Genomic DNA, 27521 nt, shown 5'->3' on the forward strand with positions numbered 1-27521 from the left:
TATAAAACAAATATTAACAGACCTAAAGGAAGAAACAGACAGCAACACAATTATAATAGACTTTATATCCTATTTTCATCAATGGACAGATCTTCCTTCCAGAAAATCAAAAGAAATAATCTCATTCACCACTGCAATGAAAAGAATAAAACACTTAGGAATAAATTTACCCAAAGAAACAAAAGACCTATATATTGAAAACTATAAAACACTGATGAAAGAAATCAAAGATGACACAAATAGATGGAGAAATATACCATGTTCGTGGATTGGAAAAATCAATATAGTGAAAATTAGTATACTACCCAAAGCAATCTATAGATTCAACACAATCCCTATCAAGCTACTGAAAGGTTGTTGCTGAACCATGCAAAGATGCCGGGATTCTTGGCCTCCAGAGGAGAAGAATTCAATCCAGGGCCAGAGATGAGACTTGATCGCTCAGAGCTTTTGTATAATAAAGTTTTATTAAAGTATAAAGGAGACAGAGCATTATCCTACCAAAACAAGGACACCAAAAGAAAATTAAGGGGCAATACCCCTAATGTACACAGATAAGAAATGCTCACCAAAATATTAGCAAATTGAATTCAACAATACATTAAAAAGATAATACACCATGATCAAGTGGAGCTTACTTCAGGGATAGAAAAATGGTCCAACATCTGCAAATCCATCAGTGTGATACACCATATCAACAAATGAAGGATAAAACTCATGATCACATCAATAGATACAGAAAAAGCAACTGAAAAACTTCAACATCTATTTGTGATGAAAAACCCTCAGCAAAGTAAGTACAGAAGAAGCATACCCCAACATAATACAGATCATATATGCCAAGCCCATAGCTAATATCAGATTCAATGGTGAAAAGCTGACAGCTTTTCCTCTAAGATTAGGAACACAACAAGGATGCACACTCTTGACACTTTTACTCAATGTAGTATTGGAAGTTCTAGCCACAAGCAATCAGGCAAGAAAATAAAAGGTATCCAACTCCAGAAAGAAAGAAGTAAAATTGTCACTATTTGAACATGACATGATATTATACACAAAAAGCTCTAAAGTCTCCACCAAAAAAAAAAAAAAAAAAGAATAAATGAATTCAGTAAAGTTGCAGGACAAAAAAAATCAATACATGGTGTTCTGCAGTGTTTCAAAACATACACTGATAATGAGCTATCATAAACAGAAATTAAGAAAACAATTTACGACCACATTAAAAGGAAAAAAAATACCAAGGATTATTCTTAAACAAGAAGGTGAAAGTCCTGCACAGTGAAAACCATAAGACATTGATGAAAGAAATTAAACACACAAATAAATGGAAAGATATTCTATGCTCAAGGATTGGAAAAATTAATACCATTAAAATGTTCATACTACCCAAAGTAATTGACAGATCCATTACAATTCCTATCAAAATTCCAATGGAGAGAGATCTCTGCGAGATGGTGGAATAGAAAGGCCTGAGCTCACCTCCTCTCATGAAAACATCAGAATCAAAACTGTTGAGCAACCAGTGACAAAAAATACTAGAATCCAACAAAAAAGGTATTTTCAAAGAAAAGAAGAAGCCACAACAAGATGGTAGGAGAGGTGCTTTTGTGATATTATCAAATCCCAACCTTTAGCCAGACTCAGCAAGAAAAAAAGGGAGAAGACTCAAATCAATAAAAGTAGAAATGAAAAAGAAGTTACAACAAACACTACAGAAATATAAAAAATTGTAAGAGACTATTGCAAGCAACTATATGCCAGTGAAAATAAACAATCTAGAAGAAATGGGACTATTCTTAGAAAGGTACAATCTCCCAAGACTGAACCAGGAGGAAATAGAAAATATGAACAGACCAATCACAATCACTGAAATTGAAACCATAATTAAAAACCTCCCAGCAAATGAAAGTCCATGACCTGACTGCTTCACAGGCGAATTTTATCAAATATTTAGAGAAGAGTTAACACCTATCCTTCGGAAACTGTCCCAAAAAGTCACAGAGGAAGAAAACTTCCCAACTCATTTTATGAGGCCACCATCACCCTTATCCTAAAACCAAACAAAGATACCAGAAAAAAAGAAAATTACAGGCCAATATCACTGATGAACATAGATGTAAAAATTCTCAACAAAATACCAGCAATCTGTATCCAACAATACATTAAAAAGATCATACACTATGATCAAGTGGGATTCAACCCTAGGATGCAAAGATTTTTCAACACCTACAAATCAATCAATGGGATACACCGTATCAACAAATTGGATATGATCATTTCAAAGACACAGAAAAAATTTTTGACAAAATTCAGCACCCGTTTATGATAAAAAGAAACTCTCCAGAAAGTGGGCATAGAGTGCACATACCTCCACATAACAAAGGCCAGTTACCTGGAGAATCCCCATGGACAGAGGAGCCTGGCGGGCGATAGTTCATGAGGTTGTAAAGAGTCGGGACACACTGAGCAACTAAGCACAGCACACACGACAAACCGCCAGACCTACAGCTAGCATCATATCCAGTGCTGGAAAGCTGAAAGCATTTCCTCTAATATCAGGAACAAGACAAGGATATGCACTGTCACCACTTTTTTCAACACAGTTTTGGACGTCCAAGCTGTAGCAATCAGAGAAGAAAAAGAAGTAAAGGGAGTCCAAACTGGGAAAGAAGTTAAACTGTCACTGTTTGCAGATGACATCATACTGTACAAAGAAGACCCTAGAGATGCTACCAGAACACAACTAGAACTCATCAACGAATATGGTAAAGTTGGAGGTTACAAAATTAATACACAGAAATATGTTGCATTCCTATACACTAACAATGAAAGATCATAAAGAGAAATTCAAGAAGCAATTCCATTTACCACTGCATCAAAAAGAATAAAATACCTAGGAATAAACATACCTAAGGAGACAAAAGACCTTTATTTCAAAAACTAAGATGCTGATGAAAGAACCTGAAGAAAACATAAACAGATGGAAAGATATACCAAGTTTGTGGATTGGAAGAATCCATACTGTCAAAATGACTGTACTATCCAAGGCAATCTACAGATTCAATGCAATCCCTATCAAATTACCAATGGCATTTTCCATAGAACTAAAACAAAAAAATCCTCAAAATTTGTACGGAGACCTGACCCTGAGTAGCCAGAGCAATCTTGAAAAAGAAAAATGGAGCCATAGGAATCAGGCTCCCTAACTTCAGACTAAACTACAAACTCACAGCCATCAAAACAGTATGGTACTGGCACAAAAATAGAAACATAGATCAATGGAACAGGACAGAAAACTCAGAAATAAGCCCATGCACCTATGGCCAACGAACCTATGACAATGGAGGCAAGACTACACAGTGTTGGAAAGACAGTCTCTTCAACAAACAGTGCTAGGGAAAACTGGATGGCCACATGTAAAGAAGTTAGATCATTCCTTAACTCCATACACAAAAATAAGCTCAAAATGAATTAAAGACCTAAATGTCCGACCAGACAGTATAAAATACCTAGAGGAACACATAGGCAAAACACCCTCTGACATAAATCACAGCAACATCTTTTTTGATCCATCTCCCAGAATAATGGAAATAAAAGCAAAAATAAATAAATGAGACCTACTTAAACTCAAAAGCTTTTGCATAGCAAAGAAAATAAACAAAAAGACAACCCACAGATTAGGAGAAAATATTTGCAAAGGATGTGACTGATAAGGGATTAATCTCCAAAATTTACAAACAGCTTATGAAATAGCAGCAAAAAATGGGCAGAAGACCTGAATAGACATTTCTCCAAAGAATACATACAAATGGCCAATAAACACATGAAAAGATGTTCAACATCGTGTTATTAGAGAAATGCAAATCAAAGCTACAAGGAGATATCACCTCACACCTGTCAGAATGGCTATCATCATAAAATCCACAAACAACAAATGTTGCAGAGGATGTGGACAGGAGGGAACCCTTCTCTGCATTGTTGGTGGCAATGTAAATTGGTATAGCCACTATGGAGAACAGTATGGACGTTCCTTAAAAAACGAAAAATAGAGCCACCATATGACCATAATCCCACTCCAGGGCATATATCCAGAGAAAAACATGGTGTGAAAAGATAAATGCATCCCAATGTTCACTGCAGCATGGTTTACAACAGCCAAGACATGGAAGCAACCTAAATGTCCATCGACAGAGAAATGGATAAAGAAGATGTGGTACATATATACAATGGAATATTACTCAGCTATTAAAAGCAATGAAATAATGCCATTTGCAGCAATATGGATGGACCTAGAGAGTGTCATATGGAGTGAAGTAAGTCAGACAGAGGAGAAATATCATATGACATCTCTTATATGTGGAATCTAAAAAGAAATTATACAAATGAACTAACTTACAAAACAGAAGAGAGACTCACAGACTTCGAAAATGAACTTATGGTTGCCAGGTGGACGGGATAGAGACTTTGGGAAGGTCGTGTACATGCTGCTATATTTAAAATGGAGAACCAACAAAAACCTACTGTAGAGCACATGGAACTTGCTCAATGTTATGTGGCAGCCTGGACGGGAGGGGAGTCTGGGGGAGAATGGATACATGTGTGTGTATGGCCCAGTCCCTTCACTGTTCACCTGAAACTACCAAAACACTGTTAATCAGCTAGACCCCAATACAAAATGTTATTGCTGTTAAAATTTTTTAATTAAAAAAAATCACAACTGCTGAGCAAACATTGACAAAAAATAGAACCTACCAAAAAAAGATATTTTCAAAGAAAAGAAGAAGCCACAACAAGGTGGTAGAGAGGTGCTTTTGTGATATTATCAAATCCCAACCTTTGCCAAACTCATCAAGAAAAAAAGGGAGAAGACTCAAATCAATAAAAGTAGAAATGAAAAAGAAGTTACAACAAACACTACAGAAACATAAAAAATCATGAGAGACTATTGCAAGCAACTATATGCCAGTGAAAATAAACAGTCTAGAAGAAATGGACTATTCTTAGAAAGGTACAATCTCCCAAGACTGGACCAAGAAGAAACAGAAAATATGAACAGACCAATCACAAGTACTGAAATTGAAACTCTGACTTAAAAACTCCTTACAAACACAAGTCCAGGACCACATGGCTTCACAGGTGAATTTCATTAAAAATTTAGAGGAAAATTAACACCCATCCTCCTCAAATTCTTCCAAAAAACTGTAGAGGAAGCAACACTCCCAAACTCACTTTACAAGGCTACCATCACCCTGATACCAAAAACCAGACAAAGATATCACAGAAAAAGAAAATTACAGGCCAATACCACTGATGAATATAGATGTAAAAACCCTCAACAAAATACTAGAAAACCAACCCAACAATACATCAAAAGGATCATATGCCATGATTAGGTGGGATTTATCCCAGAGATGCAAGGATTTGTCAATATCTGCAAATCAATCACTGTGACATACTACATTAACAAACTGAAGAATAAAAACCATATGCTCTCAATAGGTGCTTAAAAAGCTTTTGACAAAACTCAACACCCATTTATGACTAAAAAAAAAAAAAAAAAAAAAAACTCCAGAAAGTGGGCATAGAGGAAACCTACTTCAACATAATACAGTCCATACACAACAAGTTCACAGCAAACATCATTCTCAATCGTGAAAAACTGAAACCATTTCCTCTAAGACCAGGAACAAGGCAAAGGTGTCCACTCTCACCACTATTATTCAACATAGTTTTGGAAGCCCTAGCCACAGCAATCAGAGAAGAAAAAGAAAGAAAAGGAATTCAAATTGAAGAAGTAAAACTGTCATTGTTTGCCAATGACATGATAGTATACATAGAAAATCCTAAAGATGCCACCAGGAAACTACTACAGCTAATCAATGAACTTGGTAAAGTTGCAGAATACAAAATCAATGCACAGAAATGTTTTGTTCTTATACACTAACAATAAAAGATCATAAAGAAAAATTAAGGAAACAATCCCATTTATCATTGCAACAAGAAGAATAAAATACCTAGGAATAAACCTACCAAAGGAGGTAAAAACTTGTACTCAGAAAACTATAAAACACTGATGAAAGAAATTAAAGATGACCCAAACAGATAGTGAGATAGTCCACGTTCTTGTATTGGAAGAATTGATATTGCAAAAATGACTATACTACCCAAAATAATCTACAGGTTCAATGCAATCCCTATCAAATTACCAATGGCATTTTTTCACAGAATTAGAGCAAAAAATTTTATAATTTGTATGGAAACAGAAAAGATCCCAAATAGCCAAAGCAAGCTTGAGAAAGAAAAATGGAGCTGGAGGAATCAGGCTCCTTGTATAGCATAAAGCTAAGTCATCAAGACAGTGTGGTGCTGGCACAAAAACAGAAATATAGACCAATGGAACAGACTAGAAAGCTCAGAGATAAAGCTACACACTTAATCTATGACAAAGGAGGCAAGAATATACAATGGAGAAAAGACAGTCTCTTCAACAAGCAGTGCTGGGAAAACTGGACAGCTATATGTAAAAGAGTGAAATGAGAACATTCTCTAACACCACACTGAATGTCTAAGAATTGATGCTTTCAAATTGTGATGCTGCAGAAGACTCTTGAGAGTCCCTTGGACAGCAATTAAAACAAACCAGCCAATCCTAATGGAAATCAGCTCCGAATATTCACTGGAAAGACTGATGGTGAAGCTGAAGCTCCAGTACTTTGGCCACCGGATGTGAAGAGCCAACTCACTGGAAAAGACCCTCATGCTAGGAAAGACTGAGGGCATAAGAAGGGGACGATGGAAGATGAGATGGTTGGATTGCATCATCAACTCAACAGACATGAATTTCAACAAACTCTGGGAGATGGTGAAGAAGGAAGCCTGGCGGGCAGCAGGAAGTCCATGGGGTCACGAAGAGTCAGACATGACTGAGAGACTGAACAACAACAACAAAAACAGCATACACAAAAATAAACTCCAAATGCATTCAAGACCTAAACATAAGACCTGGCACTATAAAACTATCAGAGGAAAACATATGCAGAACACTCTTTGACATAAATCACAGCAGATTTTTTTTTTTACCTACCTCCTAACGAAAATAAAAACAAAACTAAACAAATGGGACCTAATTAAATGTAAAAGCTTTTTGCACAAAGATAACCATAAATGAGACAAAAAGACAACCTTCAGAATGGAATGAAATATTTGGAAATGAAGCAACTGACAAAAGATTAATCTCCAAAATATATAAACAGCTCATGAAGCTCAATAACAAAAAAACAACCCCATCAAAAAATGGGCAGAAGACCTAAACAGACATTTCTCCAAAGAAGACAACTACTGTCGTTTAGTCACTGAGTCATAGCCAACTCTTTTGTGACCCCATGGACTGTAGTCTGCCAGGCTCCTCTGTCCATAGGATTTCCCAGGCAAGAATACTGAAGTAGGTTGCCATTTCCTTTTCCAGGTGATCCTCCTGACCTAGAGATTGAACCCATGTTTCCTGCTTGGCAGGCAAACTCCTGCATTGCAGGCAAAGTTTTTGTTTGTTTTTTTTTAACCACTGAGCCACTAGGAAGCCCATACAGATGGCCAAAAGGCACATGAAAAGATGCTCAACATAACCAATTATTACAGAAAGTGCAGATCAAAACCACAATGAGTTATCACTTCTTGTCAGTCAGAATGACCAAGCAGGGAACTTAGCTCAGTGCTCTGTGGTGACCTAGATGGATGGGGTGTGGGGAGAGGTGGAGGTCTAAGAGGGAAGGGATATATGTATACATAGTTTGTTCACTTTGTTGTATAGCAAAACGAACACAAAATTGTAAAGCAACTGTACCCCAATTAAAAAAATAAAAGAACAGGTATGTGTATAACAAAAATAACTTGGCTGTACACCTAAAACTAATACAACAATGTAAATCAAATATACTTCAATATAAAATTTAAAAGATAAAAATGTGCTCTTAAAAGAAGAATGCATATATAAACGTGTGTGTGTAACTGAATCACTGTGCTTTACAGCAGAAATTAACAACATTATAAATCAGTAATACTTCAGTTAAAAAAAAAGAAAACAGTAAAATGTGAAAAAGATTCCAATGGCATTTTAAAAAGAAATAGAACAATCTTAAAATCTGTGTGGAACCATGAAGGACCCTCAACTATCCAAAGCAGTCTTGAAAAAGAACAACAAATCTGGAGGCATCATGTTCTCTCATTTTCAAACTACATAGGAAAGCTGTAGTAATGAAAACAGTATGGCACTGGCAAAAAGCAGACAATGGAACAGAATAACAAGCCCAGAAAAAAACACCGGCACATATGGTCAACTAATTCACAGCAAAGGAGCCAAGAATATACAATGGAGAAAGGACAGTGTCTTCAATAAATACTGTTGGGGAAATTCAACAAGCAATGGAAAAGAATAAAACTGCACCACTATCTTACACTATACACAAAAATCAACTCACGACAGACTAAAAACTTGAACATAAGAGTTGAAACCATAAAACTCCATGAGGAAAACAGACAGTAAGCACTTTGATATTTGTATTGGCAATGATTTTGGAGTTGATGCCAGAAGAAAAGGCAACAAAAGCAAAAATAAATAAGTAGGTCTATATTAAACTAAAAGGTTTCTACACAGCAAAAGAAACAATTGACAAAATGAAAAGGCAACCTATGGACCTATATAAAAACTCTGACAATGCAAGAGCTAAAAACTCAAGAGCACTTTTCCAAAGACGACACACAAATGGCCAACCAGTACATGAAAAGGTGCTCAACATCACTAATCATGAGGGAAAATGCAAATCAAAACCATAGTGATATAGCACCTCACACCTGTTAGAGTGGCTATTATCAAAATGAAAGGAAATAACAAGTGTTGGTGAGAATGTAGAGAAATGGGAACCCTAGTACACTGTTGATGGGAACATAAATTGGAGCAGCCACCTTGGAAAACATTGTGGAGGTTCCTCAAAAAATTAAAAATAGAACTACCACATGATTCAGCAATTCCACTTCTGAGTATTCATCCAAAGGAAACAAAAACACTAACTCAAACGGATATAAGGGCTTCCCTGGTGGCTCAGCTGGTAAAGAATCCACCTGCGATGTAGGAGAAATGGGTTCGATTGCTGGGTCAGAAGATCTGCTGGAGAAGGACAGGCTACCCACTCCAGTATTCTTGGGCTTCCCTGGTGGCTCAGCTGGTAAACAATCAGTCTGCAATAGGACATATGCACTCCATGTTCACTGCAGCATCACGTGTAATAGCCAAGATACAGAAACATGGAAACAACCAGAATGGCCATCAATGGAAGATGGATAAAGTATGACACACTTTATAGTATAGTTAATATATAGGGGGCATAGTTAATACCCCCCATATAAACAGAAAGAAGTATTAATCAGTCATAAAAATGAAGGAAATTCTGCCATTCGAGACAAAATGGATGGACCTTGACAGCACTGCTAAGTAAATATGTCAGAGAAATTAAAATGCCATATATACCGTATAATCTCTCTTATATGTGGAATCTTAAAAAATAGTAACAAGAAAACCAAACTCACAGGAAAAAAAGATCAGATCTGTTACTAGGGGCAGAGGGTTGGGGGAGGAGGGATTGCAGGAAAGTGGTCAAAAGGTACAAACTTCCAGTTATCAGATAAGTACTAGGAATGTAATATCCAACATGAGGACTACGGTTAACATTGCTGTATGAAACACAGGAAATTTGCTGATAGTAGGTCCTAACAGTTGTTATCACAGGAGAAAAAACTTTTTAATATATGAGACAATGAATACTAACTATACGAATAGCTGAGAAAAGAAGAAAAGTGAAGGGCAAAGGAGAAAAGGAAAGAGATACCCATCTGAATACAGAGTCCCAAAGCACAGCAAGGGGAGATAAGTGAACAATGCAAAGAAATAGAGGAAAACAATAGAATGGGAAACACTAGAGATCTCTTCAAGAAAATTAGAGACACCAAGGAAACATTTCATGCAAAGATGGGCACAATAAAGGACAGAAATGGTATGGACCTAACAGAAGCAGAAGATATTCAGAAGAGGTAGCAGGAATACACAGAAGTGTACAAAAAAAGATCTTAATGATCTCGGCCAAGTCTCATCTGCTCTGATGTATGAATTTCTGGAAATTTCATTAAAAAGTCAGCAAAATTTTGCAAGGATGGCATCTTCACAAAAGAACCATCCCTTTCTTTGGCATCCCTTACCAGAACATTCATCCCTCATTTGCAGTTTAAAATATTTCTCAAAAAAGAAAGAGGCACTCTCCCAAAATCATCTTCGGCTTTTCGCCAGGCAAAAAGGAGCAAATGTATTTTCTTGATCAAGGAGAGTGATTCACACATGAGGGTGAAGTTCAGTTGAGGCGGTAGCATGGATATATATTTGAAAAATCTGAGGTGAGATAACTTTTTATCAGAATTTTTGGCAAAAATTATCTTCCTGGCGATGCCCTAAATATTATCCTGTGAATCTTGGCGAACCTTCTGACAAGGGGTCTCAACCTAGAAGATTTAGGCACAGTTTCCTTTGAATCTTCAGTGTTCTGTTTTGAGAACGGTCCCCAGGTTTCTATGATGTGTTGGGGACCCCGCACGAAGGCCTGCCCCCTTCTCTCTGGGAGGAGTCAGGCGTGCTCCCGCCCTGTGCCACGAGCTCTCTTCTCTGTCACTGGAATGCCTAGATACCTCCTCCTCCAAGTGTGGCCTTCCCAGAGAAGCCTCCCCTGACCAGCTATGAAAGGCAACACTGCCCTGCTGTCACTGCACTTGGCCATGGGCAGAGAGCCACGCACCCCCACCCCGCTTCTGTAATGACTCTGCCTCCCTCACCAGACCAGAGCTCACTGAGCACCGAGGTGCTATACCCTCGCTACCAAGAAGGGGAACAAGCACACGCTGACGAGAAAACACGCGTGCATCTCCCTTCAACAACTCAAGTGTCAAACGGGAAAACAGTAAGGCAACTTTCAAAATTTCTTAATGGGATAATATGCTGTATATGTGAGTAATAGCCATCAAGGTTAAAAATACACTGTCTCCTTCAGCAAGTCCACTTGGAGGACTTTCTCCTACAGATGACTTGCACACAGAGACCCAGGCACAGTGATGGTCACTATGGCACGGTTTCTCCGAGTGGACACAAGGAACAATCCACGGAGAACTGGGTACACTGGTTCTGTTTACAGTATCAGTAACCGGGGTCACACCATGAGATACTGAAGCAGCTCACATGCCAAGATGAACAACAACTGCCAAGAGAGCAAGAGAAACAGTCGATGTGCGCCAGACACTGCCGCAGGCATTCCACACGCCAGACACTGCTGCAGGCATTCCACACGCCAGACACTGCTGCAGGCATTCCACACGGGTTCTCTGTTAAGCTTCCCAACCACCCTGTGACATACCTCCAGTTTACAGACACTGCTGCAGGCATTCCACACGGGTTCTCTGTTAAGCTTCCCAACCACCCTGTGACAGACCTCCAGTTTACAGATGAGGAAACTGAGATGCTACAGAAATAACCTTTCCAAAGTCACACAGCCAGGAACTATCAGAACTGGAATACAAAGCTGGCACCAGTAACCACTGAAACCACACTGCCAAATCACTGGGGAATAAGATTCATAAAAGAGAAGCGAAAAGCAAAGGACAAAAGGAAAGATATAAGCATCTGAATGCAGAGTTCCAAAGAATAGCAAGGAGAGATAAGAAAGGCTTCCTCAGCGATCAATGCAAAGAAATAGAGGAAAACAACAGAATGAGAAAGACTAGAGATCTCTTCAAGAAAATCAGAGATAACAAGGGAACATTTCATGCAAAGATGGGCTTGATAAAGAACAGATGGTATGGACCTAACAGAAGCAGAAGATATTAAGAAGAGGTGGCAAGAATACACAGAAGAACTATACAAAAAAGATCTTCATGACCCAGATAATCACGATGGTGTGATCACTCACCTAGAGCCAGACATCCTAGAATGTGAAGTCAAGTGGGCCTTAGAAAGCATCACTATGAACAAAGCTAGTGGAGGTGATGGAATTCCAGTTGAGCTATTTCAAATCCTGAAAGATGATGCTGTGAAAATGCTGCACTCAATATGCCAGCAAATTTGGAAAATTCAACAGTTTGGAAAACTCAGCAGTGGCCGCAGGACTGGAAAAGGTCAGTTTTCATTCCAATCCCAAAGAAAGGCAGTGCCAAAGAATGCTCAAACTACCGCACAATTGCACTCATCTCACACGCTAGTAAAGTAATGCTCAAAATTCTTCAAGCCAGGCTTTAGCAATACGTGAACCATGAACTTCCAAATGTTCAAGCTGGTTTTACAAAAGGCCGACAAACCATAGATCAAATTGCCAACATCCGCTGGATCATCGAAAAAGCAAGAGAGTTCTAGAAAAACATCTATTTCTGCTTTATTGACTATGCCAAAGCCTTTGACTGTGTGGATCACAATAAACTGTGGAAAATTCTGAAAGAGATGGGAATACCAGACCCCCTGACCTGCCTCTTGAGAAACCTATATGCAGGTCAGGAAGCAACAGTTAGAACTGGACATGGAACAACAGACTGGTTCCAAATAGGAAAAGGAGTACATCAAGGTTGTATATTGTCACCCTGCTTATTTAACTTCTATGCAGAGTACATCATGAGAAATGCTAGGCTGGGCATGGAAGAAGCACAAGCTGGAATCCAAATTGCCGGGAGAAATATCAATAACCTCAGATATGCAGATGACACTACCCTTATGGCAGAAAGCGAATAGGAACTAAAGAGCCTCTTGATGAAAGTGAAAGAGGAGAGTGAAAAAGCTGGCTTAAAGCTCAACATTAAAAAAACTAAGATCTTGGCATCTGGTCCCATCACTTCATGGGAAATAGATGGAGAAACAGTGGAAACAGTGTCAGACTTTATTTTTTGGGCTCCAGAATTACTGCAAATGGTGACTGCAGCCATGAAATTAAAAGATGCTTACTCCTTGGAAGGGAAGTTATGACCAACCTAGATAGCATATTCAAAAGCAGAGATATTACTTTGCCAACAAAGATCCGTCTAGTCAAGGCTACGGTTTTTCCAGTGGTCATGTATGGATGTGAGAGTTGGACTGTGAAGAAAGCTGAGCGCAGAAGAATTGACGCTTTTGAACTGTGGTGTTGGAGAAGACTCTTGAGAGTCCCTTGGACTGCAAGGAGATCCAACCAGTCCATTCTAAAGGAGATCAGCCCTGGATGTTCATTGGAAGGACTGATGCTAAAGCTGAAACTCCAGTACTTTGGCCGCCTCATGCGAAGAGTTGACTCATTGGAAAAGACCCTGATGCTGGGAGGGATTGGGGGCAGGAGGAGAAGGGGACGACAGAGGATGAGATGGTTGGACGGCATCACTGACTCAATGGACATGGGTTTGGGTGGACTCTGGGAGTTGGTGATGGTCAGGGAGGCCTGTCATGCTGCAGTTCATGGGGTCGCAAAGAGTTGGACACGAGTGAGCGACTGAACTGAACTGAAAGATGTATGTGTGTGTGTACATATATATTTAAAGCTAGTAGTATCGGGAAGGCTTTATATATCCACATGCTTTCATGTGCTTAGACTTTCTCAAAGGGCGCATGAAAACTCTGCTCTGGGGAGAAGTGGGAGGACTGTGGTGTGAGTGAGATTTTATTACCACATACTCTTTCATACCGTCCAAACTCACACACACTACCCACACAAATATTCATTAAAGCACTAAACTGTAGGGCTGGAATGGAACCCACTGTTTCACTAGGGGGGGTAAACTGAGGCACAGACTCACCTGAGGCCACCCAATTAGAAGGAGAAACCCCAAGACACTTGCAAGGGCCCTGGACGCCCAGCACCTGGTGCGTTGTGTCGCCTTCTCTAACAGTTTCCACTATAGCTGACTCAGCTGTCACAACTGCAGACTTTCAAAACCTTCCAATTACATAGAATTGGGGGAAAAATTATGATTTGGAATTCAAGTGTTGACACTTGAAAAATACCAACTCCCTTTCACTACAAGTGCTTTAGCATGTAACTAAAGCTTTTTCTGCATGTCTCTGGAAAGGTTATTTTCAGAACATTCCACTTAAACCTGGAGATGCAGGGTTCTCTGCTGTTTCTGGGAGCTGACACCACAATTTACATTAAACAAATGTTTTGAAAATTAGCTGTTCACGGTTCCAATTTCAGCTTCCCCCAGGGTTTAATGTTAGCCAAATACTGGTACAGTAAGCAGACAATGTGTTTTATTGTGTAGAAGAAAAACAGACCACCATAACAGACTTCCTGCTTTTGTAATCAAGGGAGAAGTTGAGTGTTCAAGTGATTATTGGCATATGGTTATTAGAAACACCGAGTTCCAAATATAGCTACTAGAAGCTAAAGACATACACACACACACACACATGCCCTCTGTATTTCGAGTCCAAAAAGAAAGAAAAAGCATTCCCAATGTTTGGTAGGTTGTGGAGTTCATAAAGTCATGGGGCAAAAACTATGGCAGTAGACTGGGGATGATAGGGAATCAGGTTCAACCCAGGACTGCCAGACACACTGGAGTTGAAGAGGCGCTCAAACATCAAGAAGCAGTGGCCCATGTGAGCAAGGCCACACTCTGGCCACGGCACAGGAAGGCTACGTGCAGGGACGCAGCTCTGCCCCTACTGGCCCCTGGGCTGCGGGCAGCCAGCTCCCTGAGGCCCACAATCGAGAGATGATGGACTTGGCATCTCTGTTTTCTTTTTCAACATTTAAAAAAGCCAGGATGCCCTGGCTTTGCCCTGTCCTGCCCCTCCTCACAAATGCAAATGTTGTAAGGGGAAAAAAACAAACCAGTTCAATCTGTTAATTTTATAGTTAGCAGGAATGAGTAACAGCATTCTGTGAAATCCCCTGCCTGCCCCTAGCCTGCCCCAAGCCTCCTCCAGGACTTGTGAGCTGGGTGGAATGCAGTGTCTGGAAATAACTTATAGGACACTCTCCAGTATTAGGTTTCTCTCTCAAAGAAGTGGGAGTGATTCTGAGCCTGGTGTGCGGGGTGGGGTGGGGTGGGGTTGAGTGGCTCTGTGGGCAAGAAGAATTTTGATTTTGTAGTTTTCAGGAAAGTGAAGACTGAAGGCAGAAGGGGATGGCAGAGGATGAGATAGCATCACCAACTCAATGGACATGAGTTTGAGCAAGCTCCAGGAGTTGGTGATGGACAGGGAAGCCTGGCATTCTGCAGTCCATGGGGTCGCAAAGAGTCGGACACAACTCAGTAACTGAACTGAGGGAATGAGGGAAGTGACTGTCTACATACAGACGGGTGAACAAAAAATATAGCCTCTTAATACCTTAGCTAAAGAGTCCACAAACAGTGTGGGTGGGAGGTTAGAGGTCTCAGAAGGTACCCCTCCATTTGGTGAAGGCCTGCCTGATCTCTGGACGAGCTTGGAGGAGGGGACATGCTGGGAGCGTGGGCTGGTGTGTGGCTCTGGGTCAAGGCTCCTAGACCTGTCCTGGGAAGGTGTCTCACCATCTCACTCCGGTGAGGCCTCTGGTAGAAACGTCCTGACACTGACACTGCATTAGACCCCTCACAGCATTTCCAAGGGGATATGACTTACAAAATAGGAAAGCCACCTTCTGCCACAAAGAATTTCCTTAGTCTGGCTGGGGGGCCGGAAGGATGACTCCTGAGACAACACCATAGGACAGGGCAGCCTTCAGATTCCATTTTACTAAACGCAGAGCAGCACTGGCCCTAGCTTCCTGGAGTCTGTGACAACAGCAGAGAGGCAGGGCCCAGCAAGGAGGAACAGAGAGCATGCGTCCCAGTTACCCGGGAGTCTCAGACGGCTGAGTACAACCAGTTAAAGGCGTGGGCCTCCAAAGGGCAGATGAGCCAGATCCTGGCTTGGGATCAGCTGGCCCGCCCTACTCCAGAAGACATTAGGTCACACTCACGAGAAGGTTTCGCTCCCCACAAGATCAGCACCTATGGCCTAGTCTCAGTTCAAACTGGGTCTGGCAGGAGGAGCCCAGACAACACATCCATTTTCCTCCTAACAAGGCAATCATTTCAAAGAGCTAACTGTCTGAACCATTCCTGCTACAACAGGCTCGGAAGACGACATGAAGCCATGGCAACACAACAGCAGTTCTGACGTGTCAAAGGCAAGCGTTGCAGCCGGCACCTCTGGGCAGGACTTGATAGTTGCTTGCACAGGGAAGCTCCTGCACACACAGGTCCCTCCCCACAGGCGTGGGCATCTCCTCGAAGGGCAGGCACCGGCCCCTTCCAGCCTGGGGCTATCTGCCCCGGCACCTCCCCACATGACCTCTGCCTAGGGAAATCTAGTTTCCCACTTGCATCCAGACTCTGGCCACTTGACTCCGTTTGTTTCCATAGGCCCCCACCCCGAGAGGGGAATGAGCCCTCAGCAGGAAGGGGCACCCTTGTGACCCCACCTACCTGCACCTGCCTGGCCCCACACCTCACACATCCCTGCCAAATCACATACTCACCTTGGATTTCCGGGCCCCTTTCTTGCCCCCCGTTTTCTTAGACACGGGCTTCTTCTGGGACGGAGACTTGGCCTTTTTGGCTGGGGGTGGTGTGATGATGGCTTCCAACTTCCCTTTGGATCCTCGTTTCTTCGCTAGCAACTCTGGATGGATGTTTGGTAACACACCCCCACTGGCTATGGTGACTCCTTTTAGCAGCTTGCAGGAAAACCAAATGAGCAGAAAGTGAGCCGGACCACCCCGTCCATGACCTTCAAGAAGTCAATCCTCCCCACCCATGCTCCTGCTCTTGGTTGGCAGAGCTCTCTCCTCTATGGCATCTACAAGGATGCTAACAGGACCCTGGCTCACTACACAGGGAGCAGGCCTTCAGACTCCTTCACTCGGGTGGAGTTTCCAAACCATCTTTCTTCCAGGAGAGTCAAATATCTTTATTTATTCCCCCCACCCCCAACCAATAAAGTCTTGGGGAAAAATTGCCATGGGGGGTGGGGGGAGGGCAGGGAAGTGGCTAACAGTCACAAGCAGTCCACACCCTTGACAGCCAGCCAAACACCATCCTCCCTCTGGACAGACAGCTCTTGGGCCGCAAGACCACCTGCTGGGGTGTTTGGGTCAGGGAGGCAGAGGAGAGCCCATACCTGATTCAGCTCTTCATCGTTGGCCACAGCCAGCAGGATGTGCCGGGGCGTGACCCTGCCCTTCTTGTTGTCTCTTGCTGCGTTGCCAGCCAGCTCCAGAATCTCCGCTTTGGGGAAAGGAGAGGAAGGGCGTATGGTCACATTATAGCATCAGAGAGCTGTGTGCACCCTTCCAAATCCTCTGTTCTTGGTGTCGGGAAGGGGAGCAGGCAGCAGTGTCCTGACCCTACCCTGAGCCATGAAGCTGCAGGCGGTCTGCCTGGAAACACTTGGTGGCAAGTCACAAAGGTGTCGAGAGGCAAAGCTGAGGGGATAAGGGAGACCCCTAGCCCAGCCCATTTGTTGTGGACATGCAAAACTGAGGTTTAGAGAGGAGAAAGAACCACCAGCTAAAGGCCCTCAGTGAGGGGTGGTAGAGCTCAGATTTGAACTCTCTTCCCAGAACAGGGCTGCCCACAGCCAGCATGCCAGATATCATCAGCATCAACCCCATGGGGCCAGCAGTGTGGCCCCTGAGCTAGGAGTCATGAAGGGGTTTCTGGGATGTCAGGGGGAGGTGGCATGTTACTCAGTACATTTCTGTTAACAGAATCAATGTAACAGAATCAATGTTGAATGCCTGCACGCTCAGATTCAGAACTAGAAGGATATGACTGCACCCTTTACAAAGTCAACATCATAAAAACATAAAAGAAAAGAGGTGGGGTGTAGTAGATTAAAAGAGGCTACACAGACACAACAGCCAGATACAAAGTGTCAATACTCAATGGGATCCTGATTGCAAAAGAAGTTATAGAAGTCATTCTGGTGACAACTGAGATTTGAATGTAGGCTGGATAGTAGACACAAAGGAATTACTGATTTTCTTGGGTGTGATAACAGTATTACCACTTTGAAGGGAGCATCTTGTCCTTAGGAGATACATGCTGAAGTATTTAGGGGTGAAAGGCTCTGGTATCTGCAATTTACTCAAATAATTCTGAAAAAGTCTACAGAGGAAAACAAATGTGGTGATGTAACAAAGGTGTTAAAGTTAACACCTGTTAAGTCCAACTGTGACGTGAGAGAGTAAGACATCAGAGTTCCTCTCTTAACATACTGTATATTTGACATTTTCCACAAAATAATTAAGAACCCAGAAGGAGATGAGCCTGACCTATAGTTGGTGCTAAGTTAGAGGTTACTAACCAATCTTTTGGGACAAGGTCTCAGCAGACAAGACGACAGGTCTCCAAAAGCACCAAAGATGGGAGAAATGAGGAAATGCCCTTCAGGAAGAGATTTTTTTCCCTCCTTGGTGGCCTAGTTCTCTTTGTGAACTGTCAACCTCGTTACTTTCGTCTCATTTTCTTAATGAGAAATGCAGACTGTCCCCAAATGTGTCTTACATCCCCACTTCTGCAATTCTGTCCACACCACAGCCCTGCCTGCAATATCCATCTAGCCCACCCTTCTGGGCTCAACTCAAGTCTGGCCTCTTCCTAGTACTAAAGGAATTATAATATTCAAAGTTATGTTGTAAACACTAGACTTGTCCAGCAAAGTTAAAACTTGGCGGCATTGAAACATGTAAAATATCATGAAAGAAAAGAGTTGCCAGTCCAGGTTCGATGCACGATACTAGATGCTTGGGGCTAGTGCACTGGGACGACCCAGAGGGATGGTATGGGGAGGGAGGAGGGAGGAGGGTTCAGGATGGGGAACACATGTATACCTGTGGTGGATTCATTTTGGTATTTGGCAAAACCAATACAATTTTGTAAAGCTTAAAAAAAAAAAGTTAAAACTTGGCATCATTATAAAATAACTGCGGAAAAAAATTCTAGCTACATTAAAATCACATATTTAAATTTTACAATATTACATGGTTTACTCTGGAGAAGGAAATGGCAACCCACTCTGGTATTCTTGCCTGGAGAATCCCATGGACAGAGGAGCCTAATGGGCTATAGTCCATGGGGTCGCAAGAGTCGGACACAACTTAGTGACTAAACCTACGTGGTTTACAATGTTAAACCACTATTACAGATGAACCCAATACAAAAAGGAGTCCGTGTGTCAAACTGCAGCTGCTTGGCTACCCATAGCTGGATCAGGAGGGTTCCCCTCAAGCCAAGGCAGGAACTCCATAATCGCTGCACTGATGACAAGTGGACACCAGGGGCACCTGAGGCTCTGCCTGCTTGATGCTCCCAGGTCACAGGGATCCTTATGTGCATGTGCTTGGCACCAGAGTGAGGCCCAGGGAGGAAGGGGATGTAATCAATACACCTCCCACCCTCATCCATTAGCTTCAGCAGGACTGTTCCCCAAACAGTCTGAGTACCAGGATCCCGTCAATTTTACTGAAGCTTCCCTGTAACTGATGGTTGGCTGCGTGTGCCGAAGCCCAGAGGAGATGACCCTATCATGACCAAGCAAGAAAGAGTGCTTGGGATGCTTAAGTGACCTGATGTCCAGCTGCAGAAATGAGCCCAGCTTGAACTCCACTCTGCCCCGTTCATGGAGGAGGCAGTATACCTACAACACTATTGTCCAACTCACCGCCTGGAGGAAGCCAAGCAGAATCCCAGACCCTAGGAGTCAGGGCACAGGAAGGAGAGCCACCACAGCCAGCCCATGTGGCAGGAAGGCTGGAGAGGGGCTGCTGGCACCACTGGGCTGCAGCCCGCTTGGCTGGCTTCCTGACCTCTCCCACCCCTCACCTCCCCAGCCTTTCTCCACTGTGAGGCCACAGGAAACATGGGGCCATCACTATCTACAGCAGGAATATACAGAAGGGGGCTGGGGTATTACAACTTTGTCCCCATAATGTGCTAAGAATCCGTTACCAGGCCCTCATTAAAAAAGAGACAGAGAGAAAGAGACAGAGAAACCCACAGTAGTGCCCTAAGCCCATCCCTGTGGTAAGAAGATCGTTTGAAATTACGGTTTCTCGGGAAAGTGGAGGTGGCCTGTTTCCTCTTCCTGCCCAGAGTACTGGTGCAGGCTCTCCCCTAGAGAAGGCACAGTGGCCGTTGGTGGGGGTAGGGGGAAGAGGGATGTGGTCATTTTATTTTTGGCATCACTACTTTAGCTTTTTTCCTGTGGGGAAGGTGGTAACGATGAATTGCAAAGACCTGGAGGGTGGGGAAGGGTCACCAGAACTCCAAGTGTGTTCCAGCATCTGGGTGAGGGACAGGCAGTATGGAACACAAGCATGAGAAGCAGCGTGCTTCCCACTAAGCAGCACCCACAGCTGAGAAATAAGATCAATTCTCCAGGAAATCCCCTGAACTGCCACTAGTTTCACAGCCCCCATACACCCCTACACTCTCACATTATGGGGAAAATCTCTAATGGCCCAAGTCTCTCCACTTGCAAAATCTCAAGGATTGTGCTGACTGGTAATTCAAGGCTTCCCCGGTGGCTCTGTGGTCAAGAATCCACCTGCAATGCCGGAGACGTGGGTTCGATCCCTAGGTTGGGACGATCTCCTGGAGAAGGAAACGGCAACCCACTCCAGTATTCTTGCCTGGGAAATCCATGAACAGAGGAGTGTGGTGGGTTACAGTCCACAGTGTTGCAAAGAGTTGGACACAACTGAGCAACTAAATAGTGACAACTGCTAATTCAGCCTGGACTCAGGGATGCCAGACAGGATCCATCTGGGAGTGACGATGAGATGGACATGGAGGCCTTGGGGAGGTGTGTGGAGTGCGGCGAGGAGTATCTAGCACCTTGGAAATAGCTAGGCTGAAGTGTCCTTTCTGTGTCATTCCTCTGCCTTTTCACCAAGGAGCCAGAAAACCCCTTTCTTTTTGCAAAACTCCAGCTCACTTTTGATCTGTGAAGACCAAGATAGCTGGCCCTCCCACTCCCTGTCTTCAAAGAGTGGACCCTCAGCCCTGTTGGGAGGGAGGGAGCAGCATCAAATGGGGTAACAAAGAAGGGCAGAGGTTCACAGTTTGGTTGATTGAGCCAGAGCTTTATCTTCTGTTTACTCCTGCATGTTTTCCAGATGGATAGTTACCATAGCAACTCCTTCGTCAAGGGACACACAAGATGGAGCACCTCAGAGACACACCTTTTATGAGAAGTGTGTTCCCGGCTCCACCCTACCCCTGCACTGCGGCAGGCAGAGGGCTGGGGCAGTTGACAAGAGACCAGAAAGAAGCAGGAACCCAGAGCACAAACTCGCCCCTTGCCAAGGATTCAGTAATATGTTCCCCTCTTTCATCCTCAGTCCAGTTTTAGAAACGGCAATCGTAAAGGGCTTTCCTGGCTAAAAGAGGGCTGCCTGCTGCAGGGGGGGAGGAGAGGTGCAAAATGCCAGCAACTCAACAAGATGGATCAGTTCCCATCTGCTCTCCAGGGCCTGTTTGCAGGAGGGCGGGAGAGAGGGCGCTGAGTGCTCAGGATTTGGGGCAGGGCACATGCCACTAAAGGAGATTTCCTGATTAAGTTTCCTTCCTAGTTAAGTGATCCTTGGCTTTGCAAATGATAGCAAGGACACATCTGTGGAAGCCCTGCGCTCAAGGCTATGCCTGGGTTCCTGCCACTGTACCCATTGCCCAGGGGGACGGGCCCCTCCTGGGCCAGGCCAGAGCCAGCTTCAGCTCTACCTAGACTTGAATGGAATCCATGCCTTCCTACCAGGGAGGGTTTGCTGCACTTGATTCATCTTGTATTTCAGAAGGTTTTGTGTGTCTCTAAATTTTTTTGCCTCTGTCTATTTTGAGAAAAGGGATTCTGAGAAAGAGAACTAGACAAGCACCACATTTACAGACGAAAATTCTTTTCTCCATGGTTTGCAGTGCTCTGTGCTTGGATCCTGCCTCAGAGGGAGTTTCAGGAGCCACAGTGCAGAGACTGTAAACGAAACAAATGGAATCTGTAAGAAATCAGCAAAGAGTGGTTAGCAGGAAAAGAAACAGACCCCTGACCAGGGTCTGCACCCCCTCTAACTTTGTCACCAATGACCAACGCTGGGACAGGTTTAGGGCTCAGAGCCTGGGGGGTCACCTCTGAGACAACTCAGCTTGGTGAAGTTCTGCAGTGACAGACCCTGCAAAGGGGTCAGGTCGAATGATGAGTTACACTAGCCAACTCGTGTGCCAGTCTCCTGTTCTAAGATCTTTTTAAGATCTAATTGGTAAAACACCTGAGTATCTCTGGCTCCAACTCCTGGCCAGTCCCTGGCCAGTGGTACTGGCTCCATCACATGCCTAGTGATGCAACCTTACTCTCCCCTCAGAGCAGCAGGCAGGGCAGAGGCACCCCTGGGCCCACCATACCCTGGCCACGAGGAATGCGACCATTTTAGGGCCACTTGACGAGATCCCCACAGCCTTGAGCAACAGCATTATTTGGCAGCCTTCTCGGCTACAGCCCAGCTGTCTGAACGTTAATGCCTCTGACAGGTCTACTTTCCAAGTTCACTCAGAGACCAAAGGCTTAGTGTCTTTTTTTTCCTTCTCCAAGCGTCTTGCATATAGTCCTATCTGTTGTACTGAAGCATTGTGTCTATCTTCCTTCAGGGAGATGAAGTCATGGTTTGCAGAATTAGACCCCTAACAACTAACAGGTGATGCGTGGAGGCTGCGCCAAACTTTAAACACAACTCTTGCAAAGGAAAGAGTCAGGGGCTCCTACAGAACTGTTTGAAGCGTCTTCTCTCACAAAAGAAATATTAAAAAGAACAACCAGAAATCAAAGAAAAGCAAATGTTCACGTAATCCCAGGGAGAACACAGATATTTGCTATGAAGCCAACAACGTGACAAGGAATCTGTTTATTGTATTTCCTTCCATTCATCAGGCTGCCATCAGCAGTTCATTGAGTTCAGAGCTGTTTTACACTATTCTGGAAGGCCTTAACCCAATCAACCCCAATCGGAGACTGACTGCTAAGTGTTTCCTGCATCTTGACTGCACCAGTTTCCTCCAATTCCCTCGGCAGCCCAGAATCCACCTTTTCGAGTGATGAGTGGCAGGAACTGAAGCCCACTGAGCCATTGGCCTGCAGCACCAGGGCCTCGCCTGTGGGCCACAGCAAAGCTCTCCACTCTGCTTGTCCCAGGGGCCTCCAAGGAACCAGTGATTCCACAGGGAAAATAAAATACCTTGTCTTCTGCCCAGAACAGCAGTAACTGGGGGTGTTATGTTCTGGGCAGAGGACAGGGTATTTTGCAGCAATGAGCCATTCTGTCACTTTTCTGCAGATATTCTGAGTCTCACACAAACTCAGCCATTGCTGTTACGCCCACAAGACAGACCCCCCCCCCTCAGGGTCCAGGTGGCAGCATGTAGTCCAGTATCCCACCTTCCCCACAAAGTCTCCCAGTAAGAAAGAAATGCAGCTTAGTATCAAGTTTCTAAAGTAAGCTAATTCTTTTACACATTTTAAAATAAATAATTAGTACTTTTGCATTATACACATTAACAAGAAAAAGATTATGATTCTTGGCAAATATTACCATCATCTAACCCGCCAACCCAGTCTGGTGCTTGAGTATCTTGCCTCTCAGGAAAGTCTTCCTCTTCCTTCCCCAGATCACTGGAGGGTCTGTGTGAGCTCACCTCCTGGGTCCATCTTCAATGGTGGCTGCAGCCCCACATAGCACCATGGTTAAGCGGGGGCATGCCGTCAGACAAGCTGGGTGCGAATCCCAGCTCCTGCCCTGAGCTGTGAGATTTGCCAAGAAACACCCGTGCCTCAGTTTCCCATTCTATAAACGGGGCGTGAGGTCACCTCTAGGCTTGTGAGGATTAATGAGTTACCAAATTACATGCCTAGAACACTTGGTAAAAGTCAACTTCAAATACTGACGCCACAACCACACACTTTTATCTCTTAATAGAGTATAGCAGGCTTGATTTCTAGGAGAAGAAAACTCTTTCTTTTCCTCGATGTCCTCTATCAAAATAACTGGCTGTCTGGCTAGGTGGATAGATGGGATGTACGTGAGAGCTGAGAGGAGGAGGAGAGATGCAATATGGAAAACCTGGTGTTTCCTCCCCTGATAGTTTACCCTTTGCTGTTACACTTAACAGTTTACATATGTTTGAAAAATGCACTTGAACCTGCTTAACCTCAGTGCTGCCAGACTTGCCTTGATATTACGCAGCACCCAGGGCGGCCCCACAGGCAGCCTCTGCCTAGGGATGGGGTCTGGGGCTTTTGTCTGACCCGGCAGGGGGTGGCGTGGTGCGCAGGAGCAGAGCCAGCTGCTGAGGCAGCACAAGTTGAGGCCCCAGGAGGAAGGCAGGAGGCCAAGGTGGCTGGGGAAGGCCAGAGGAACCTGCTCTAACCGGAGGCCTGGCCAACAGCCGGGCAGGGCCCTCTCCGCACGGCTCACTGATTTCAAGGACTTGAAATTCATTTACAAGGAGATGGTTAATATGTATGTTTGTTTTTGATATGGAAAATCATAGCCATTTGTTCTTAATTTATCTCAGAAAGGGGTGAACAATCAGAGATGTCTGCTGAAATGAAAAGATTTGAGGAGTGTGATGTAAAGAGGAAACTCATTTAAAGAACCCTGACGTGGTGCCATTTCTGAGACAGACTTCTGAAGTGGAAACAAGGAGCGGAGCGGGGCTTTGGTGGGCTGCCATCCTACGGGGAGGTGCATGCCTGTCACTGGCGATGCCTGTCGCCCATGCTTACACATGGCATTTAGGAGCTATGGCACAGCTCGGCTGCCTGGGAGTGGAGTTGGCGACCAGGTCTGAGGGAGACATTTGGCTCTACCCACTTGGGCGCTGACTGAGCTTATCTTGTGTGCAATTTATCTTTTCAAAATGTAAGAAATAAACTGAATACATAGCATAAATGAGAAGAAGCGACTACGCTAGATGCCACCCCACTGGCCTTGGCAACTGCGTGTCATAAGCACCCCCCGCCTTGACATCTGTCCTGGCATGCTTAATCATGCTTCTGGGATTAAAAAAAAAAAATCTGAGCACGTGAAGACTTTTTAGGTTCTTTCATAAATGACTTTTTAGAGCCATACAAGGGTGTCATAGTAGGGGAGGTCCCCTAGAAGGGGCCTGGGGTCACCTTTAATAGCCCTGCCCCAGCTCTATCTGTCCACACGGATTCCCAACGCGAGGCCCACTGGTCTAAGGACTTGTCTAAGCTCCGTCACCCAGGATTCCACCTCTCGTTCACTAAGAGGACAGTGAAGGGACATCAGGAATAAACCTTCTGGCTCTCAGTTGGCTCTCAGTCCACTCTCGGTGCTGCTGAGCACTACAGCCACCCACACTGACTGGGCACTGCCCTCCGCTCGCCTCACTGCGGCCATCTGCAAGCTTCTCCCAGAGGACCTGTGTGTCCTGTTGCTGCTACAGGCAGCTCCTCCCACACTGATCAGACTGCCCCTTCCTAGAGCCCAGCACCCGTCACTCCGATATCATCACCCCGCTTGTGCTCATGCACTTCCTTCCCACAAGCCCTCAACTTTCCTCCTTCCCGTCAGGGACTGCGTGTCCTTCCAGGTTCATCCTTTAGGACCCCTGTCCTCTTTGCCCATGCCAGGCCACGGGGTTGTCTCCCGCCTGGCACATCCACACCACGTGCCCTCTAGCGCTCATGTGAAATTACAAAGGGCCTGCCTCCCCAGCTGGGCTACGAGGACAGGAGCCAGTGTGGAGGCCTGGGCATATCCCACCTTCTGGAGACGTCCGCTGAAGCCAGAGGAGAGGCAAAGTGGACTAAGTGCTCCCGAGTCCAGTGCTCTCCTTTTAACAGCTAAGGTTTCGGCCCCATTGAGAGCCTACAGAAATGCTCTGCTAGAGGTGAGTTAGGAGAAGGCACTGGCACCCCACTCCAGTGCTCTTGCCTGGAAAATCCTATGGACAGAGGAGCCTGGTAGGCTGTGGTCCATGGGGTCGCAAAGAGTCAGACACAACTGAGCAACTTCACTTTCACTTTTCACTTTCATGCACTAGAGAAGGAAATGGCAACCCACTCCAGTGTTCTTGCCTGGAGGTTCCCAGGGACGGGGGAGCCTGGTGGGCTGCCGTCTCTGGGGTCGCACAGAGTCGGACACGACTGACACGACTTAGTAGTAGTAGTAGAGATGAGTTACTGTGCTCAGTGACCTTTGAGAAGTACTTCAAACTCCTGGAGCCTCAGTTTCCTCCTAAGCAAAATAGGTGGTTTGTGGATTCAGTGAATTACTCAATGTCAAGCACTTAGCCAATGCCCGACACACAGTAAACGCTCCATGTATGGCAGGTATTTTATTACCTAAACCGCCCTGCCTTTGCCTGCACTCAAACACTGCCCTCTGTGCCCCCAAACTCACATTTTGACAAGCCACAGTTTTAACCTGGGAGGGAGACTGCCAGGGCCTGGGGCAGAGGTGGAAGGGCAAAGAAAACAATGCTACTGGAGTTAAGGACTGGCATTTTCTGAATGAACAGCAGACACTGACTTTTGGCAGTCAACATCCAGATTTACAGAGCCAACAGAGAGCTGTTAACCAAAGACTACCTCAGGTACCAATTACCACAGGGAGCATCAATCAGGACACTGGCAGCAAGGGAAACTGAAAGCTAACCTTTTCCAGAGACCCTGGATTTCCACGAGGTTCTCACAGTTCTGCAGGCAAGAAATGTGGGCTCTGGCAGAGATGGAGCCGCCTTCTCTAAGGAAGACATATATAAAAGTCTTCTATCAAGGCAATTCGATACAGGTCCCCCGGGAGACCCCACAGGCCTCTCGAAGTACCAGGGAACATAACGCTTTCTGGCCACTAGATGGAGGGCACTTGTCTGAAAAGGAAGAAGGTAGGGTGGAAGATGAAGGGAGAGAGAGGGAAGGAGGGAAGGTGGAGGCAGGTCAGAGCTGTAGGCTGGCTGAGCCTGGCAAACCAGAGGAGAATGTGTGTCATCATCGGGCACCAGAGCTGGAGGGGGTGGTGGGGAGAGACAGGCCGGGAGACAGAGGGAGGCCGCCTGTGGTCAGTGCCCCTTGGCGTTTGTGTACTTGCTAGAACTTACTTATAGCTCTGAGGAGTGGCTTTTTGCTCTATAGTATTTTCTGCTGGATTGACTAGACACAGAAGCCTTGAGACAGGGAAAGAAAGTAAGAGGGCTATAAATATGCTTTATTAGTTGCTGATAATTTTAATAGGAAGATATTGAGAGAAGAGATATTTGTGGAATTCTTACTCACTTCCTCCTCTCAGTAAGTTAGCAGGTCCTTTAAAGCCATTCTTGATGTTCATTCACAGGGGGACCCGGGGGTATGTATACTTTGAGCACCCCTCCTGGGACACTGCCACTTTAACCAGACCTCCTGGCTCCCTCTGCGATGCGAGGTACAGCTGAGACAT

At 44.4% G+C, this 27521-nt stretch overlaps 1 protein-coding gene across 5 annotated transcripts in view; it reads right to left on the minus strand.

Annotated features, from left to right (window-relative positions):
- The window catches only part of MACROH2A1 (macroH2A.1 histone), an 81901-nt gene that overhangs the window by 30663 nt on the left and 23717 nt on the right, over positions 1-27521 (minus strand). For all 5 annotated transcript variants that reach the window (XM_019964949.2, XM_019964952.2, XM_019964950.2 and 2 more), the window contains exons 3-4: positions 17195-17301; positions 16554-16751 (exon numbers count right to left, since the gene is read on the minus strand). In XM_019964949.2, coding sequence (XP_019820508.1) covers positions 16554-16751; positions 17195-17301 — 305 coding nt within the window. The remainder of the gene's footprint in view (positions 1-16553; positions 16752-17194; positions 17302-27521) is intronic.

The sequence above is a fragment of the Bos indicus genome, chromosome 7 (assembly GCF_029378745.1).
Source record: "Bos indicus isolate NIAB-ARS_2022 breed Sahiwal x Tharparkar chromosome 7, NIAB-ARS_B.indTharparkar_mat_pri_1.0, whole genome shotgun sequence".
Lineage (NCBI taxonomy): Eukaryota > Metazoa > Chordata > Mammalia > Artiodactyla > Bovidae > Bos > Bos indicus.